This window comes from Engystomops pustulosus, chromosome 4 (assembly GCF_040894005.1).
Source record: "Engystomops pustulosus chromosome 4, aEngPut4.maternal, whole genome shotgun sequence".
NCBI lineage: Eukaryota > Metazoa > Chordata > Amphibia > Anura > Leptodactylidae > Engystomops > Engystomops pustulosus.
Genome location: NC_092414.1, coordinates 83,804,275 through 83,823,719, shown reverse-complemented (window position 1 = coordinate 83,823,719; position 19,445 = coordinate 83,804,275). Strand labels below are relative to the sequence as shown.

The window sequence follows — 19,445 nt, the reverse complement described above, 5'->3', positions numbered from 1 at the left end:
TTACTTTACAATTTTACTCAGTGTTATTGCTGTTTTAGACCCTTTCACTCCCTTGGCTGCTCAGTGCAAAATCACAGAGTGTGGGCGAGGACTCTAACCAGACACATTATTATCCATCTAGTTCTGTGGAGTGACAATGTGGTTACATTGTCAGAGTACAGGTGTATATGCACTTTTATCTGGCTTCTGACATTGTACTAACAAACTGACTCGTAGAAAGAGAGAGATGAGACAGATAAAAGATGAGATGCCTATTACAGAGGTTAACAGACAGAGGCATTCACACGGTCGTATGGGGGACATATATATGGCCTTTATACGTCCCCCCCCAGACAGCACTGGGCGCACAGCACTCTACGGGAGCGGTACGGTGCGGCACACATGTCCTATCTTTTCTCAACATACTTCATATGTCCTTATGGAGAGGGGCGGGGGTGAGCAGCGCTTCTTACCCCTGGCGCCACCGTGCTACGGTACAGCGGGCAACAGCAGTGTGAATGCGCCCTTTTAGCTCTGGTACGTCTCACAGATATGTGCTTACCTCCCCCTTTCCCCCGGATCACTTATCTCCTTGTAGTTTGAAGCTTATCTTTCCTCACTCAGTGTGAACTCTGTGCAGGCACTGCAGGTGGTGGGGCTACACGCTCAGCAGAAAGACACAAACTCAGCTTGCAGCCGTCATACTGAAATCCAAGATGGCGACCCCGACCCTAAAGTCAGAAGTTACAGGGTTGTGTCTAGGGTCAACTGAAATTGTGTACACCAGGACTGATGGAGACAGGTTGGAGTTATATCTGTGAAATGCTGTATTTTTGTTAAAAACAGTGAATTAGAGAATGTGTTATTCTGTTATCCTGAGTACATATAAGAAACTTGTCTTCATGGGAATACCCCTTTAATGCCATTCCATACAGACTTGTGGGTTTATGATGCCAAAGGATTTCTGACAGGGGCCAGATATTGATCAAAAGCCAATCAAGGCGCCTAAACCACATACTGGAAAGCATGTAAAAGCAGATCACTTTGGTTGTCATACTAAATGCTGTTGACTATTATTCATCAAAAGAGCTGGATCAGATCTTTCCTTATCTTATTGGACTGCACCTTTCAGCAAGGTGATACATGCTCAGGACATATAAAGCCGCAGGATCTCATCAGGTACTTTCCCATGTCGTATACAGATAGGAAAAATTGGTATTTTATTGGATGTATTAAGTTCCACCGTAAAAAAAACAAAAAACAAACTTGTCCACAAACTTGTATCAGAATTGGCAAATGTTTATTAAAGAATAAATAATGAAGATCTTTCTGTATAATTACATAGACTAAAATCATAAATCGGACTTGTCGCCTCTCCGGACACTTCTGTTATAGTAAATACTTGTATCCCCCCATAAAACAATAAGGAGAATCTCTTCTAAGTAGAGTGCATTGTGCCTTCAGTAATACATAGTTACCAATGTATTCAGAAATATTTAGTACAAATAACAGGGAAACAGCACAACACAAAAGTAATAAAGAAGCCCCTGGATTGTTATTGTATGGGAAATACAGGCACTGGTGACAGACATGGCAGGAGAGGCGGCAGGTCCTCTTTTACATAGTGTAATAATGTCACTGGGATGATGAATACCGTATGTCCACTCAAAAATAAAGTTGCTTGCCTGGAAAGGGATAAATACTGTATTAAAGGAACCCACATCATTTAGATTGTACACCAGCTACAACTGTACTCCTGTATTACATATGACTATGGTGCTTCAGAAGAAGACCTCAAAGTACGCAATCTGGATTTCTAATGCTGATGTTAATATAGCATGTCTTAAAAATAATAATTCCTTTATTAATATAGCGCACACAGATTATGCAGCTCTGCACTGAGCTTGCCAAATCGGTCCCTGTCCCCAATGGGACTCACAATCTAATCAACCTACCAGTATGCTTTAGAGTGTGGGAGGAAACCAGAGGACCCGGAGGAAATCCACTTATTTATCTAGCAAAATAAAGGGCACGCTGCTACTTTTTCACCGCTCCCACATACCTGTATTGCATTCAACAGGAGATAGATTTTGGCATGGATTGTCCTGCTTTGTGAACATTACAAGTATAAAGTTTAGTTTCTTAAATTGTAACCAAGAACCCTACTCTCTATCCACAGGAAAAGTCTCTCAGGCAATCAAATGCTAAGAAGGGTCACGAGTGACAGAAGGGTGTGTCAGGAGGGTGTTGCATGGGCCCTGGACAGGGTCACCAACACCAGGTGAGCATGGACTACTTGATTTGACCCTTTGATAGAATTTTCAACTTTGGTTCACTGGGTCTGCATGGGAAATCAAACAATCATCAGCTCCATACATCCTGGTAAATGGAGACTTCTTTCCTAACAGCCTCCCTATATAATGTAAAGCACAACCATTAACATTTAGTGAATAGAAATCACATTGTAGGTGCAGTCGTTTAGTCCAGTACAAAAGAAAACAGAGGAGAGGTTTCTTTCTGTTATAAAAGCTTTCGGAAACAGGGTAACAGTGAACTAGGCCAAATATCAAGAACATACGTTCCTAGGAAGTTTATCTGTGTATCAGCCAACAAAACGCACTTGGGATTTATAATACATAAAAATATAAAAAATGATCACAACGCCCCGGCTGTAGTCTGTGCGCATTACTCCTTCACTCGCTTTGCCTAGGCCACTGTAATAGGATATATACACAAGTACAGAAAAAAATGGGTGCTTTATTCTGAGGGTACCAAGACTTGAGGGTAAATTGTACAAATCAGAATTGTGCTTCACCAAGCGCTTAGATAGATAGCACTTTTTCATAGTTTACATTGCACCTGCTGTACCTTTCCATAGTTCCGAGAATAAACTGGAATGCCAGGAATAGCAGCAATTTCTGAGTGATTGCTGGAGACAACCGAGCACTGTGATCAGCAATTTCTAGCACTTCCATACTACTAAGCGAGTCCTGCTGTCCACCCTGTTCTCTGTGGGGGTCCCAACAGCCAGATGCTCACCGGCCAGCTTGTTATCCCCTATCATTTGGATATAACAAGCAAACTTGGTAAAACCCCTTTAAAACTGCTCCAATTGTTCTTGAGCAATAATTACTGTTGCTTTCACCTCCTAATATGTTAGATCCACCAACCGGATGGTAGAGAACCAAATTTATATACTGAAAGTGGTAACTATAAGCACTAATTGCTTGGGAACGATGGAAGGTTTTATAAATGTTGGAGGAGGCTTGGAAGGTTCTCTTTCAGGATCAAAGGACATTACCCCATGAGATAAAATTTCAGTGGTGACTACAATACCAGCATAAAGTACTATGTTCCTGTAAACTCAATGTGTTCTCGGGACCCAGACAAGCAAGAGACAAATTACGAAAAATATAATAAAATGCTTTGATTATGTTAAAACACATCCAAAAAAGAATCTGTCACAAGCATTGGAGCCCGTGGCCAGTGTACCAGCCTGTGTCTTGCACACTTTATACGTACACCTCTATTAGTAATTGATATTAATGAGAAAAGTATAGAAAAACAAAAACAAGTACAAAAAGTATTCGGTGCTTTCATGTTGTATAATATAAAACTGGATCTGGAGTAGGCAAGGTATTCTGAAATCCTGTTCAGTAGTGTTGAATACCTGCACAGTTATTTGCTTTACTTGCTTTCATGTCCGCCCAGATGTGCTCATGGCTCTGAAGTATATAATACATGAAATGTAAAGTTTTCGCACACACCCTGTGTTCAGTCAGACAGATGTTCTCCGCTCATTCTCCACTTAGTATACGCTCCATCTCCTCTAAGCGCTTCAAAGCGGCCACTCTTTTATTTTCAATGTCTTTGATTTCTTTTGTGGACTTTTGCTTTACTTCTTTGTCACTATTTTTCTCGTGTTGACTTTTAGTCTTTATGTGATCTTTGTTTTTTTGTGTTGTGGGTGCATTCATTTTTGGTATATCTTTTTCGTCTTTCAATTTTTCAAATGGAGTTTTTTTTTTTTTGCCTTTCGCCTCATTTTCCTGCTCTGTGGGCAATGACTGGCCACCTGCTGGTGAAGCAGCGTGCCCAGCAGCTTTTAGTGCCATGATTTTACTGCGCACTATGCTCAGATGTCGCTGAATGTATTCCTCCTGAGGGGCTAAGGCTAAGGTTTCAACAAGGCACCGCTCGGCTTTTAAAAGGTCTCGCTCTTCAAAATAAACCACACAAAGGTTATGCTTTCCTTGTACATTATTGGGATCCATTTCTAGGATTTTTTCAAAACATTTTTTAGCTCCTTTAGTGTCTTTCTTTTGATTCATAAGGATGTCTCCTTTCAGGATAAGGCCTTTTATATGGTCAGGGTAGTACCGCAGAAGCTCCTCCAAGACTGGTAGAGCATCCAATTCCCTAGCGGTTTGGGAGTAGAGAAGGGCTAAGTTAAAGAGGGCACTTCGGAAACCATGCTGTAACTGTATTGCTTTTTTCATCCACTTTTCAGCTTCTAAATCCTTCTTCTCATCCATGGCCAACATCCCCAAATTAAAATACCCATTTGCATCATGTGGCTCTTCCTCAACATAAGACAGAAGTCTTTTCTTAGCCTCCGGTCGCAGTTTAGGATTGCCTTATGAAAAAAACAAACATATGACCAGGTGTAAGTTGTACTATGGTAAACTTTAACGTGGTTTTAAGTAATAAAGGGAAAATGAAAAGAGTAAATACATTTGTCCATCAAGAATAGAGAATATCTACAGTTAAAAGAAACTACTGAAGAATATTACAATGGCTTTATATTTATTACTAAATAAAACAGCATTGAAAAACAAAATAAAAGAGGAATTAAATTGGCTTAAGATGCAGAGCACAAAAAGTGAAATTGGATTGTGGGATGTGACTGTACTTGTACTTTAAGAGAAACTGCAGGAACAATTAACATATAATAATTATAATACTTAAATACATACCGTATATACTTGATTATAAGCCACTCGGCTTCAGGCAAGTACAAAGTCTATTTTTTTTAGTGCCGGGCATTCTGTCGGGCAAGGGCTGGAAGGCTATACACTTGGGGGGGGGGGCAAGGGCTGGCTGTTTGGAAACTGGAGGGGCATGGGCATGACCTGGCTATATCCTTGGGGGGGTGACACGGGCTGGATCGCTATATCCTGGGGGCACGGCTGGCTGGCTGCTACATTTATAGGATCATAACTAGCCAACACCAACCTTAGTGTTGGCTAGTTACAGACTAGAAACCTACCTGATTCCTGCATGAGTAGAGCAGAGTTAAACAACGCAAGCTTATGCCGACGATTCAGTTCAAGGGCTTGATTAAAGTTCCTTAAGGCTTCATTTGGATCCTTCAGTTCGATATACACAATCGCAAGATTGTACCACAAGTCTGCATTCATCCCATCGAGCTCTAAAGCTTTGAGATAAGCTTCTTTTGCCTCTAAAGGTTTATTCATTTTTAAAAGTAACTCTCCCCTAGATCAAAAAACAAATCATCTTGCTAAAACGATTACACAAATAAAATACATAGAAAATAAATGATAATAATAATAATGGTTATTCTTATCTATGTAAGAACAAGAACTACAGAATATAAATCGCCATAATACTGTATTTTGGCGCTTAAACACTTTCCATGTCAAGGTCAAATCTCACACATTGCGCCAGGTAGCCAACGTTCATAGCCAAAAGATGAAAGGCATATGCCGTAGTGGGGGCTGCAAGTATTTAAAAATGAGCAAGAGAAAGGATTGGCCTGCTACAAAAATGGCAAATAGATGGTTTAAGGGAAACTGTCATTAGATTTTCACATTTTGACCTAATGACAAATTATTATAAAAGAAGACAGGAAAGAGTATTGAACATTCTTAGTTCCATTCAGATTTAAAATGATATGAAAGTACAGCTGGCTCCCTGCCAGGAAGGAGGATTGAGTCATGAGGGCGTCTGTGCAAGGCTGATAGTCCCTGTGTTATCACTGCTCTCCCCCTCCCTTGTGCTGACATTAGTGGACCTTGTCAGCTCACATGTGCATGAGGGGAGGAGACCTAGGTGAGCAGTGATAACACAGATCCCCCCCATGATCCAATTTACTGACAGGGAGCAGGGTATATTTTTGCACAATACGAACTAACAAAGTTTATTATAAAAACAGATTAATAATTGGTATAAAACAGCTTATGGGAACCTGTAATAAGTTGAAAATGTGAAATTCTGATGACAAGTTCCCTGTAAAAAAACTTCACTTGTAAAGTTTCATAACAAAAATTTGTCAAGGTAAATGCAAGAAACATATCTCATCATCCAAATACCTGCTAATATACGCTTGCTTGAAGTCTGGCCTCATACTTATTGCTTGTCTGTATAACTGATCAGCCTCTTCCAATCGGGACTCATTTGCACGGATTAAGTTTGCCAGATTTATGTAAACATTTAGGTGATTTGGCGCTACACGAGCAGCATATCTCTTTCCAGGAATTACCTTATATAAGTAAAAACTTTCATTAAAAGTCTTAAAGGGGAACAGGTAACCAGATTTTACGACATTAATCTACTAGTCACCTCCCTAAGGGAGGATATGAAAATATCCTTTCTAGAATTCCCTCTTTTTTTGTGAAATCTCACCAGTTTACCTATTAAAAAAAAAACTCCTTCAAAGTGATATGAAGAAAGAAGTATCATTTTTTTGGCTAAGATGAGTCAAGTTTAGAGCCAAGAGGAGGAACATCACTGCAGACACCCCTATCTTCACTTCTATAATACCATTCAGATCACATCAGGCCTGGAGATACAGAAATGGAGAATGTGAAATGGGGATCAGCTCACCTTCCAGCAAACATTTGTGTCCATTGCCATGATTAAGGACGACTAGTTTGTCCGAAACGCGTCAGCGTTATTTCCCTGCTGTGGATTTTAAATATGTGCCTAAATAAAGAATAATGAAGTGATCCTGAACTGGCTGGATACCAGATTTTTTTTCTGGAGATACAGAACCAGAGATACGGACAGGTAGGCCTCATGCACAGGACTGTGTGCAAAAATGTTCTGCAAACATGGGAAAGTTTGCTGCCTGTTTCGGCCAGGTGCTATATTTTGCGACACAGCTGCCCGCTCACAGAGCGGTGATACATTGCGTGCACACCACACTATGACTGCAAACAATAGACCACTCACTATAGGGGCAGTGAGCTAGCTACAATACCTCACTGCCCCATATACCGTATTTTTCAGACTATAAGGCGCACAAAAAACCCTTTGATTTTCTCAGAAATCAAAGGTGCGCCTTATAGTCCAGTGCGCCTTATATATGAACCGTACTTACAGACAACAGCTGCCTTGAACTGTGCACAGGTCTGCCACCTGCTGTTCATTCATCCTTATAATCAGGTGTGCCTTATACTCCGGTGCGCCTTATATATGAACCTAGACGTTTTAGCAGGCATTTATTCATGGTGCGCCCTATAGTCCGAAAAATACTGTACGTGTTAGGCCAAAGAGTAATAGCAGAATATATGGGGACTGGATCTTTAACTCCACAACACCACAACCATGATCTGATCCAAAAAATGAAATTCTTTTGACAAACACCATGCTTAAAGGTGCTACAGAACAGAAGATGTGGTATATGAAGCGAGACTCCCCAGACAGCTTTTTAATCTCACTCATCTCAGACAAATATAACTCTTCTCTGCTCATCGCCAAATGACTTTGGAGGAGATCTTTTAAAGGTAAAGATATCACATAAAAGAGGGATTTCTAGACAGCACATTTCATATAGTACCAAAGGGGGGGTTGGCATGACAGGTCCGGTTTTCCATTACATTTGTAGGGTATGTTTGATTTTTGTAAAGTTCTGGTGAGGTCTTATATACGTTTCTATAGCCTAGAAATTTTAGTTAAAGAGAAATATTTTTCTGATGCTAGCTCCTTACACCACTGACAGAGGTAGTGATTTATTTAGAAAGATAAAGAAAACACCATGCTGTGGAAAGTACAGGGCAAACGCCTTCTCACTGTGATTGAAGCATCCTGTTTTTAGGTCTGCGTTACACTGAGAATCCGCAGGGAACACTATATTCATACACATACAAACCAGACATTCATAAAAAAAACACATAATTGCATAAGAACTGGAGCCTGCCAGGTCATTGTGTTAGAACAGAGACTTCATAATGTATTGCACAGTTGTGCACTGGTGAACGCACCAGCCTTCAGGCCTTCCATTGTCATAAGAATATGTGTTCTGTAAAGGCACGGTGTATAGAACATATATGCCGATACTACCCACACAAGATTCAAAGGAACCAAACTGCCTGCCTTGGACAGCTGCTACTTCATTATTCTGAATGATGTATTGTATCATACTGTTTTTACAGTATAGTATAGAGTAAAGAGTTATCCAGGAGCAGAACACATGGTCTGTGACACTAACAAGTAACCATTTCATATATGGACATGCAATAGCTGGTATTATCTTCCACTACTCAAAGTGAAGGGTAGCACTTACCTGCGGCATGAGGGACTTTGCAATTAGATAGGATTCTTCAGCTTCCTTGCTTCTGTTGAGATTCTTGTAGGTCCTTCCAACATTCATATGAGCTCCTATGTCATCTGAAATATATGAGGAACAGAGGGTGTTAAATAGTTATTTTTGTTACACAATTGAGAGCCACTGCAATCCTTTCTAGGGAAAAATAGCAGAGTACAGGCAGTCCCTGGGTTACGTACAAGATGGGTTCTGTAGGTTTGTTCTTAGGTTGAATTAGTATGCAAGTTGGAACTGTATATTTTATAATTGTAACCCCAGCCAGAATTTTTTTGGTCTTTGTGACAATTGGATTTTAAAAATGTCGGGTTGTCATAACAACCAGGATTTACACTAAATCTTAATTGCAGACACATTTGGTAACTGTTACAGCTGATCATTGTAGCCTTAGGCTTAAGTACAGTAAATTATCAACATCCAGAGGTCCGTAAGTAAGTCGTCTGTAAGTCGGGTGTTCTTAAGTAGGGGACTGCCTGTATAGCGTTAAAAAATGAGGTATATTCTTCAGGAGTTTGTTTTCTGAAACGGTGATGTCAGAAGAGGCCACAAGTCCCCATTAAAGGGTTCACAGTATACACAATGGAGTGGCATTTCGCATGCTTGACCTGTTGCTATACCCGTTATTAAGGACGGGACCTACTTTCTTCAGATTGCTGGGGGTCCCAGCTGTCGGATCTTCACGGATCATGAAAATGGCACGCACCCTGCACAACAATTAGGAGGACAGTGGAGTGGTTTGCTGAGTATGCATCTGCTGGAGATCAGCTGGAGAAAGCCAAGTGGAGCTTGACGATCTTCAGCCGTTCTCGTAGAATTGAATGCTGTTCCACTTATTATTGAGAACGCGATCCCATTTTCATTATAGGTGAAGGTCCCAGTTGTTGGACCCTTATTGACTAGGAAGATATCCCCTATTCTGTGGATTGGGGATAATTTCCTAAAATGGGTCAAACCCCTTTAAGCAGTTATATATTTTTTCTTTATTTGTGCATCTTATAGATAAGATATTGTTCTAATATTTAAAATGTCATTGTACTGCACAATTTAGCTATGCATGCTGTACAATAATAACCTATGCTGTAATTCAATTCATTTCTATATGTTTTGATGAATGCGCCAAAAACAACACATGTTGCATACATTTTTCTCTGATAAAAAAAAAAATAGAGAACAAAGTGTTTCCAGGGAGTAAAGGACCAGATATATTTAAGAGCATTATACTTTAAAACATCAACATGCCCCTAGTTCAGAGCATCAGTCATTTAGGGGTCTTAAGTTCACAACCAAGAGCCACAATTCATATAAAGCCACAAACTTGGAAATAATAAAGCTCCCAGCTTGTTTGTTTTGGGCACCCAGAACACATCCAGTGGTTTTATTTATTGGTCAACAGTTCGAGGCTAAACTGAAGCCAGCCTAATAAGTAAGGGCATAAAAGCTGCTTTACATGAAGTATTTTAGGTATTTCCAGGCCAAACTCCCCATATAGAAAAGTGCTCAGGGGTAATAAGAATTATCATATTGCCAAGTATACTACATATAGAACTTCAACATATTTCATAGCATGCACAAATTAGTACATGTAAAAATCACTAAATAGCCTAAAAGAATATTGTGGTAAAATAACACAATACCAAAATCTTACAAGTAATAGTCACTACTGTGACAGGTACAGGTACCCAGATCTTTAAATTAAGGTCCCTTCATAAAACATATGAAAATATATGTTCTAGTTGCTCATAGCAACCAATCAGGGGTAGTCCCATCTGGGCATTTACATTTAATTTAATTTGCCATATGTAAAACTTTTCTACAATTGCATGTTATTAAACAAATGTTCCTGTGTGCAGATAATTTCTCATAAATGTAGCCATATTGTCCCTTAGAAACGAGATAGCTTCCTCGGATACAACCACCCCACACTCTGGCAGCAGTGGCCAGACATGCTGTATTGAGTTCTGCCTGACCACCTTGACCAAGCAGTCATTACCACAGGACGGCTGTTGGACATGCAGTACCTCCGGACATTTCATATACAAAAACCTTTTGTTTATTTGTGCAATCCCTCTCGCTGAGGTGGCTGTATCCAAGGACAAAGCAAGAAAAATGGATATTAATGGTTAAAAAAAAAAAAAAACCCTAAAAACTAGAGTTAACAAAAAACAAAACAACAACCACCTACCTGGCTGTACCCGTGTAGCCTGCTTAAAGAACTTCAATGCATTTGCATAGTTCTTTTCATTCTCCAGTGCATGGCCAACATTATTCCAAAGCTTTGCATTGTTTTTATTTACCTATTCATAAAAAAATTAATACGTGAAAAGTTTATTATTCTACGTTGAGACGAAAACAATGGTTTACAGAAAAACAATGGCACCAATGCGAAGCTGGGAGATGGGAGGGGCGGGGGTAAATAAAAATATATATACTGAAGGCCCCAGAAGAAGGGCTAGGCCATCTAAATGAGATGCTAGAGCAGGGGAAGTACATTTGATTTTTACTTCTCTGTCACCCCAACTTTCAAGGAAAGTGGTATGTTCACACAAGGCGTTTTAGAGACACATTTGATGGCTTTAATTGGGTTGTGTAGGAGATGGGAAAGGAGGATTCAGAATTCATGAGCAGACACATCCCATCGGAAGTTAAGATAGGGAGATGTAGAGCCAACAGCTTAAGAAGATTGTATGTGGTAGTAATATTTAAGGGTAATTACACAAAATAGAGAGTAACTGTGACTTATTCATAGATTGGATGCCCGTATTCAGATGTACAAGCCATGATATATGTGGCCCATAGTTGCAAATGCTGTTGGAGATAAAGATCCCGTTTCAGGCTTTATTGTTTAACTTCCTGTAGGTCTAGTTTTGTAGCTCATAGAACCATAAGCCTGATGTGATCTGAAAGATGAGATTTTTAATCTTTGATATGACACAATAAGCATGTGCTAGGTTCTATAGATACAGGCTTCTAAAGTGACACTACCCCTGCAACCACTAAACTTCACTCATGTCATGTGAAGATGGGAAGAGAAAAATAAATCATATTTGCCCGACTTTGGGGAGAATTGTATAGGTAAAGGGGTGAGATTTCACATAAAAGAGTAAATTCTAGAAAGGACATCTCATACCCTACCTGAGGAGCGCTAGTAGTTTAGTGGGACTAACCTGGTGACAGGTTCTCTTTAATAGTCCCAACGATGCACCAGGGACCAAACACCTTCCGCTGGTCCCTAGCCACAAGATATCCACTGTGCATGCCGTGGACATTTGATACCACATAATAGCAGCAATTATTGGGACATTTCCCACAAGCTTTATTTACTTGAGCACATTAAAAGCTCTATGTGAGAATCACGTACCAAATTTGACAGGTTTTGAAAAACCTGGATGTGTGATTGGGACTACACTATTGCTAGACACATTGGCTTCTACAAGTGAAGAGAGGAAATGTTAGAGGATGAAATAACTAAAGTACTAAAACTACAACACGCTCAACTATTTTTATCTTGGGTACAAACATATAGATCAGAGTAATACACTACCTTTAAAGCAGACATAAACAATGTATATTCCGATTCCCAGTCCCAATTCCTGTGGAAGGTTTTTACGGCATGACTGAACAGCACTAAAGCTAAAAATATCCAGGAGAGCTTTCTCAATCTGCTGCTAGAATTAACAAAGACAGAAAAAAAAAAGAAATCTGTTAAATGTTGCGCTACGAATCTTTACTTTATTTTTCTATGAATAGATAATATGGCAAGGAAAGGAAAACTTAGGTTAAACGGTGAAGCTGTGAGGATAACACACACATCAGATAATATGTTTTACAGTCATGTCAATGAAACTAATCCATAGGGAATGAAGCAATCCGCAACACAATCCAGGCTTTAGCATAAGTACATGGCCTGTTCTCAGCTCCACTTCCAGCTTTTACAGAACAGTCCAAGTGTCTGCAAGACACAATCAATCTTGAATCTTGACAGAGATAAAACTATGAAAGAATAGCTGGTATTCATATTACAAACAACAATACCAATACATCAACCACCCTGGGTAGAAAGGCATGCACATTGCATTCCATTATCACCACATAGTTTACCAGAGGCCCAGCAGCAGTAACATCATACCACAAAACCTATGGCCCATCTAGCACAGAAGCCAATAGTTTTATGCAATTATCATCATGTCAGTGCAAGACAAAATGACTATTTGTGAAACTCTCCTCCATGAAGGTGAATGAACCCTTCTTTGTAAAAATAGAGAGCAAATTTTAAAGAGGACCTGTCACCCATAAAAAGGCACTAGGAGCCGCTTATTAAAGTAAGCAGCTCCTAGTACAACAACAGATGTAGCAGTGTTACACTGCTTGCGTTATTGGAACTCTCTGCGCTGTACAACGCCGGACCGCCCTGTAAGCAGCCAGGTGTATTCATGAGGGGGCGGGATTAGGAGACGAGACTGTCGCATGAAGCTCGTCAGTCACCGCCGGTCTATGGAGTGGGAGGGTTGGTCCGGAGGAAAAGCAGCACCTCGGACCGCCCCTCATGAATACGCCCGACCGCTTACAGCGTGGTACGGCGTTTCTATTGTACAGCGCAGCAGTGTCTGCTAGCGTTATCGGGGGTTTCCCATAAGGCTAGCAGTGCAACACTACTACATCTATTGCACCACTAGGAGCTGCTTACCTTAGAAAGCAGATCCTAGTGCCTTTTAAATGGATGACAGGTCCTCTTTAAAGGAGAATTTCCCCATTAACACAATTATACTGGAAAGTGTTGGGGAAAATGTTATTAAACCCTCCTCTGAAACCTATACATATTAGATCACTTTCTATGGGACCTCCTGCACATCAAGTCTGATAGTGGTTTACTCCTCTCTATACAAAACACATCCAGGCATGTGTATAAGGCCTCCGGAGTGACTGCGGTCATATGAAAATGTTAAGTGATAGGCCAGTCCAAAGCTAGGGCACAGCAATATTGAAAACCTCATAACTTCATAGACTGTAAGCTCTTGGCCCCTATTACTATCCATTCATATGACCATGGACCATCAGCGACGGCCCTGCAATCTGGATAGTTTCAGGGAGGAGGCCCCCTGGAGGTCCAACATCTCCAATGATGCTCCAGCACTGGATTAAGGTCAGTAATCACTGGCATGTGCGGAAGACACACAAGCAGGTTCTTATGGTGCCAGCAGTGGGGTACAATGCATATCCCGGCCTTTTAGCATACAGGAGAACAGTGATGTCATCGTGCCCATGTGTCATTCACTTGAAGCTTGGCGGTAAGAGCCAAAGACGTGGCAAACACCAGACAGCGTCAGAGGCAAGTAATTTTTAAAGATATTTTTTTTATATGTAGCCTGGGGCTACTAGAAGGGGGGAGACCCTGCCTAATGAATTATTAAAGTGGTATTCCCACGAAGACAAGTTTCTAAAATATACTCAGGATAACAAAAAAAAAAAAACACTCTCTAATTCAAGGTTATTAACAAAAATCAGGGGCGTAACTTGAGTGGGTGCAGAGGGGTTTAGGGGGCCCTTACTGTGTCTCTTTCTCATATGAGAAGACTATTACTATAAACCATACATTATAGTCAGGGCCTGGCAACGACTTTGCACTGGAGCCCATCAGCTTCTAGTTACGCCACTGACAAAAATACATCATTTCACAGATATAATTCCACCCTTTCTCTATCAGTCCTGGTGTACACAATTTTGGGTACCCCTGGACCTTCTGAGTTTAGGGTCGGCAGATGTTTTGTTTTTCTGTCTGATGCTGCACTCCTCTCTGCCTCTAGTCCCCACTCTTGCATTCCAGGACGAGCTCACACTCACTGACTTTCTACCGCCAAACAACACATATAGGAGCTAAAACTGCAATAAAACTGTATTATGTGTAAAATTGTAAAGCAAGAGTTTAAAAATAATCTTTATTGTGCAAACATCACTAGGGGCCAGTTGTGGTGTGAGGGGTATATATGATAAATATGGAGGTCAGTTATGAGGAGTATATAGGATGATGTTGACCATGTCCGTTTTATAAACCCGCAGAGATGTGTCATAGCTGGAAGAAATCACCTGGAAGATCAGACAGAAGGGAAGAGACGTCATGATCATATCAGACAGACATGAAGGACGTAATCTCCAAGTCATGTGATTACACTGCGGCCTCTGGGTATGACTGGTATCTACTACTATATGGTCACTATATGGTGGTACATACTGGTCTGTTTGTATAGGTTTTCATTCATTTAGTCATTTTGCAATGGTCAAGATGTAGTGTTATTATTTGGGCCTTGTACAGACAAATCATTAGTGATATTGTCATTTGCAGTGTGTGGCTTGTATAATAACAGTATGGCAGTAAATATAAATAAATGGAGTTTATATTAGTAAAACTATTGGTAACACTGGTCTTTGTAGAGTCGGTATGTTGGTATTTTCTTTAGGTTGTTTTATGGTTTGGGTCACAGTTAGGAGGTATCATTTGGAAATTGTAGTGCTATTGTTTGGAGTATTGGTCTTATGGTAGGATTATTTGGCAATCGCAAAACATGTACATGTAGCACCCCAATAGGTGCGTGTTCAGCTCACCCCAGTGTGATGGTCCAATGTCCTTTGGTGCCAGCCTTGGTGCACGATATAGGAAAGACCACTGTAAGGTCCCAATACAGGAAAACATGGAAAATATCTTGGCACTCATATAAAGCCGCCAGGTTCAGTTTGAATAAGTTTCTTCCTCTTTATTCACATCTCCGGAACAACATTACAGCTAAACCCTGTAAAAGATCGACGCGTTTCGGCGCTCATGCGTCTTAGTCATGATCGGTTCATTATTATTTGGCAATAGTATGGTGGTGGTATTATTTGCCTGGTCAGTGGCCAAAACTGGAATTGGTTTAGTAAAGTTATGAATTTATGAAACCATCTGAAACTAAAGATACCATTCTTTCTAATATCTCTAGCACTTGGGCTGATATTTGAAATGGTATATAAACGATGATGGTGAACCCTCAGAATCAGATCTCTCTGTGGGCACCCAGGCCATTGCACCAGCACATAGTTGACCAGACAGGACCCATGTCCTCCTCCTGCTCTCCAGCCTCAACACATTCTTGGTTACCTGAGATTGCAGGATGAGCGAGGAGGTATAGTATTTTCACTTTTATACAGCGAAAAAAAGAAGTATTATTGCAAAATAGTACCTTTATAAAATACTAGTGTCTTTTTCCTACTAGTGTCAAAATGGAGTTGCCACGCCTCCTCGGGACTTCAAGTCCCATGATGCATTGCGCATTACCCTTGAGCGGAGTGTGCTCACAATACTCGCTGCTCAGTTATTGACAGCTTGCCACACGATCCTGAGTGTCCAGAGATTTTTCGAGCTGTGCTCTCAGCTCGATGTGGTGTGCAGGTGCGTTCACAATAGAAACATGTGAACGAGCCCCTATGGCGCATGACCGAGAATCCCTGCAGCGAACTACAGGTCGTTACCCAGGATATGGGTATACAGAGGAGACCTGGCTTGGTAAAACAACTTTTATCTTCAGAACAGCAAATTTCCCATAATTAGAGCCAATTGCTCTATTGATTGTTCTTAGCTTTTGAACCATATGAGGAATGATGTTAACTCCCAGATAACCCCTATAAAGCCGAGGCACAGCGGTTAAAAATAAGGTACTGCTTACCTTACACTGATGCTTCGAAGCATCAGTGCGAAACGCGCGTCGGGGTGTATCTTCTGGCCACCCCTCTAACCGCCTCCTTGCCTACCCTCACCATGCCTCTGGGTAAGTGTGACCTGCACTATTGACAGTTATATACACCGGACGGTACCTCCGGATTTGTGTAGTTACTTAGGTGCAATTGGGTCCATCTTCCCTTTACTTGTCTTATTTCTTTGACGAACTATGTATTTGAATAAACACATTGTTTGGCAGTTTTTGGGGCACATGGAGGAGGGGGGGGGGGTCATAGGTACTCTGTGGTCGTCCCATATTCCACCTGGGACAACTTGGTTCCCCTTATGTTTATACTTCTAGACATATTCACTGGAAGTTGTTTACTTTTATCATTATTTGTATGTAAATAAAGCACATTTATTATTCTTTAAGCTCTTTGTTTTTTGGTCTTGCTACTATTTATTTTTTGAGGGCGATATGAGACTGCATATGTGGGCTTTTTTTGGTTTTCTATATTCACATCTTGGCTGATCTTGGAATAAGAGATTTCCTTAAACTGCACAGATATAGGAATGGGCAATAAATGTTAAAATTTTTAAATCCCCTTTTAAAATGAGAACAATTAATAAGGGAACCTGTCATCGGGATTTCACATAAAGATAGGTTTCCATAGCCTTTTTAATAATAATTCCTAATATGCTTATATAATTAACATTACTGCTTCCACTCACTTTTCGAGTACCGTATATAAAAGTATACCTCCCTGCCAGTAAACTACGAGTCATGAGGGCATCAGAGTCCCTCTGTCGTCATCATTATTATCTCCTCAAAGCTCTTCCTCATACATTGGAGTGGAACTAGTAAACACAGATTGGGAATTAGAATTAAAAAGGCTATGGAAACCTGTCATTAGGTGAAAATCAGAAATCCTGATGACAGCTTCTCTTTAAATAAAAGCAAATACACATTTTTCTTTCCAGCTTTCCAAATTTTTTGAATGAAGACTTCGATGGAAGTAATGGGATCATTACACAAAGAAACTGCATCAGAAATGGAAGAAAGGTTTAATGGAGCGCATTACTAAAATGCCTTGCATGTTTAAGCAGCGGTTGCCAGCAGAAAGGATGAATGCACAGGAAAGGAAAGAGGGATGAAATAACATTCATGAGACACTGATAATGCAGGAGTGTAATGCACTGCTTACTCCACTGTTCTAGCTTCAGCCTGATTAATTTTTAATCCAAAAAGGAAATGAGTTTCTGCTATCCATATAGTCCTGATAGAAAGCAGACAGGATGTAATATTCCTCTTTAGACCATATTACATGGAGATAACTGATTTATATTAATTAGCATTACAATCTTCTATACACAAAACTCTACTAATTGAATTTGTAGCTCCTTGCAAGACAGCTGGCCTGGACAAGACACAATGTCCCTGCTATAATGAAGACGTTTTAGCCTTTTCACCCGATGACCGGTAATTTCTCAACATAAATCTCTCTCGTACATTCGCTAAGTGACCACAGTCATGCAACTAGTTGCTGAGTCATGCAAACCATAATCCACATACATCCAACAAATTCAGGACATGAATGCGATGGTATAGATTGGGTCTTATGTCCAAAAACCAGTGGGGCAAATGTCCCAGATAAGAATGGTGTCATACAGAGATGGGTGCTTCACATACTTTAGAGGAGGATTAGGATTGGTTGTTATGGCTCATGTGACTCACCTGAGATTACCTTTACTATTTATATAGAGCCGTCAACCACCTCTTGCTTTAATACTAACTCCGAAATTAAAGCAAAAAAGAAATGTGTCAAATGTACAAAAAAATAATAATCTTTTTTGCATAGATCTGGACATGCCCAACAAAAATTTACATTTAAAAACAATGAAAAATATATATGAAAGTTCTCCAAAAAGAGAAATTTGAAATGGGTATTGTAACCAGGGGTGCACCTAGCTATTCTACTGCCTGAGGCAAGAATTGAAATGGCACCCCCCTCCTTTACAAGTTAAAAAAACCCTCAGGGTATAAGGCACTAAAGACTATTATATATGGTTGGGTTAAAATGAAGCTGGGTAAATAGCATAAGACACAGTAATAAGTGGAGTGACCAAATAAGTGACACAAAAAACCACGTTTGTGTGGAGGAGGGCTTATAGTGTAATACATTTGTGAATGAATACAACAGCCTGCCTATTAGATTCACTCAAAAGGGAGCATTTATTATACATCTGCATTCATGCGCCAAAGTATAATAAAGTTCCCGCCCCTCTGGACAAGAGGCTGGCGGCCAGCTGCATAGTGCTTATTACTACGCCAGGTAGAATTGTGCAATTAATTAGCTTGAACGGTCAGTAATTGTAACAAACAAACCCCCGGTCCGCCCACTCTACCGCCGGCGCACCACCTTCATGCCCCCTTGGCAATGAGAAGGAGGACATAATTGCAACTTCTGGCGGGATGCTAGCAACTGCGATTATTTCAGGACTACTATGCGTTTTCTTGGATAAAAGCCCTGATAAACGTCCTCCTATAACTTTTTACCACAATTTCATTAGTGATGCAGCTGTTACAACTGCAGCTAAATAAGAAAGGACACATTTTTTGTGAGATAACAGTGACACAGTCTCCACCTTCTATAGAAAAAAGTGACAACATGAGGGACCATTATGTAAATTTTCTGCACAAGCTAATAACCGTTTCAGGGTCTCCAGATTTTCTAGCCTTTCTGAGGGTCCCACAGACAACTTTCCAATGTTGGGAAGTATGATATACACTCACTGGCCACTTTATTAGGTACACCATGCTAGTAACGGGTTGGACCCCCTTTTGCCTTCAGAACTGCCTCAATTCTTCGTGGCATAGATTCAACAAGGTGCTGGAAGCATTCCTCAGAGATTTTGGTCCATATTGACATGATGGCATCACACAGTTGCCGCAGATTTGTCGGCTGCACATCCATGATGCGAATCTCCCGTTCCACCACATCCCAAAGATGCTCTATTGGATTGAGATCTGGTGACTGTGGAGGCCATTTGAGTACAGTGAACTCATTGTCATGTTCAAGAAACCAGTCTGAGATGATTCCAGCTTTATGACATGGCGCATTATCCTGCTGAAAGTAGCCATCAGATGTTGGGTACATTGTGGTCATAAAGGGATGGACATGGTCAGCAACAATACTCAGGTAGGCTGTGGCGCTG

The 19,445-nt window shown here is 40.5% G+C and overlaps 1 protein-coding gene across 4 annotated transcripts in view; it reads right to left on the bottom strand.

Annotated features, from left to right (window-relative positions):
- Window positions 1-1,257: 1,257 nt before the first annotated feature.
- TMTC3 (transmembrane O-mannosyltransferase targeting cadherins 3) overlaps window positions 1,258-19,445 on the bottom strand; it is a 54,691-nt gene continuing 36,503 nt past the window's right edge. For 3 of the 4 annotated variants that reach the window (XM_072146525.1, XM_072146528.1, XM_072146526.1), the window contains exons 9-14: window positions 12,087-12,210; window positions 10,728-10,839; window positions 8,507-8,610; window positions 6,312-6,481; window positions 5,249-5,475; window positions 1,258-4,615 (exon numbers count right to left, since the gene is read on the bottom strand). In XM_072146525.1, the coding sequence (XP_072002626.1) occupies window positions 3,777-4,615; window positions 5,249-5,475; window positions 6,312-6,481; window positions 8,507-8,610; window positions 10,728-10,839; window positions 12,087-12,210 (1,576 nt within the window). In that variant the 3' untranslated portion in view covers window positions 1,258-3,776. The remainder of the gene's footprint in view (window positions 4,616-5,248; window positions 5,476-6,311; window positions 6,482-8,506; window positions 8,611-10,727; window positions 10,840-12,086; window positions 12,211-19,445) is intronic. The other variant, XM_072146527.1, reaches the window with a different exon arrangement.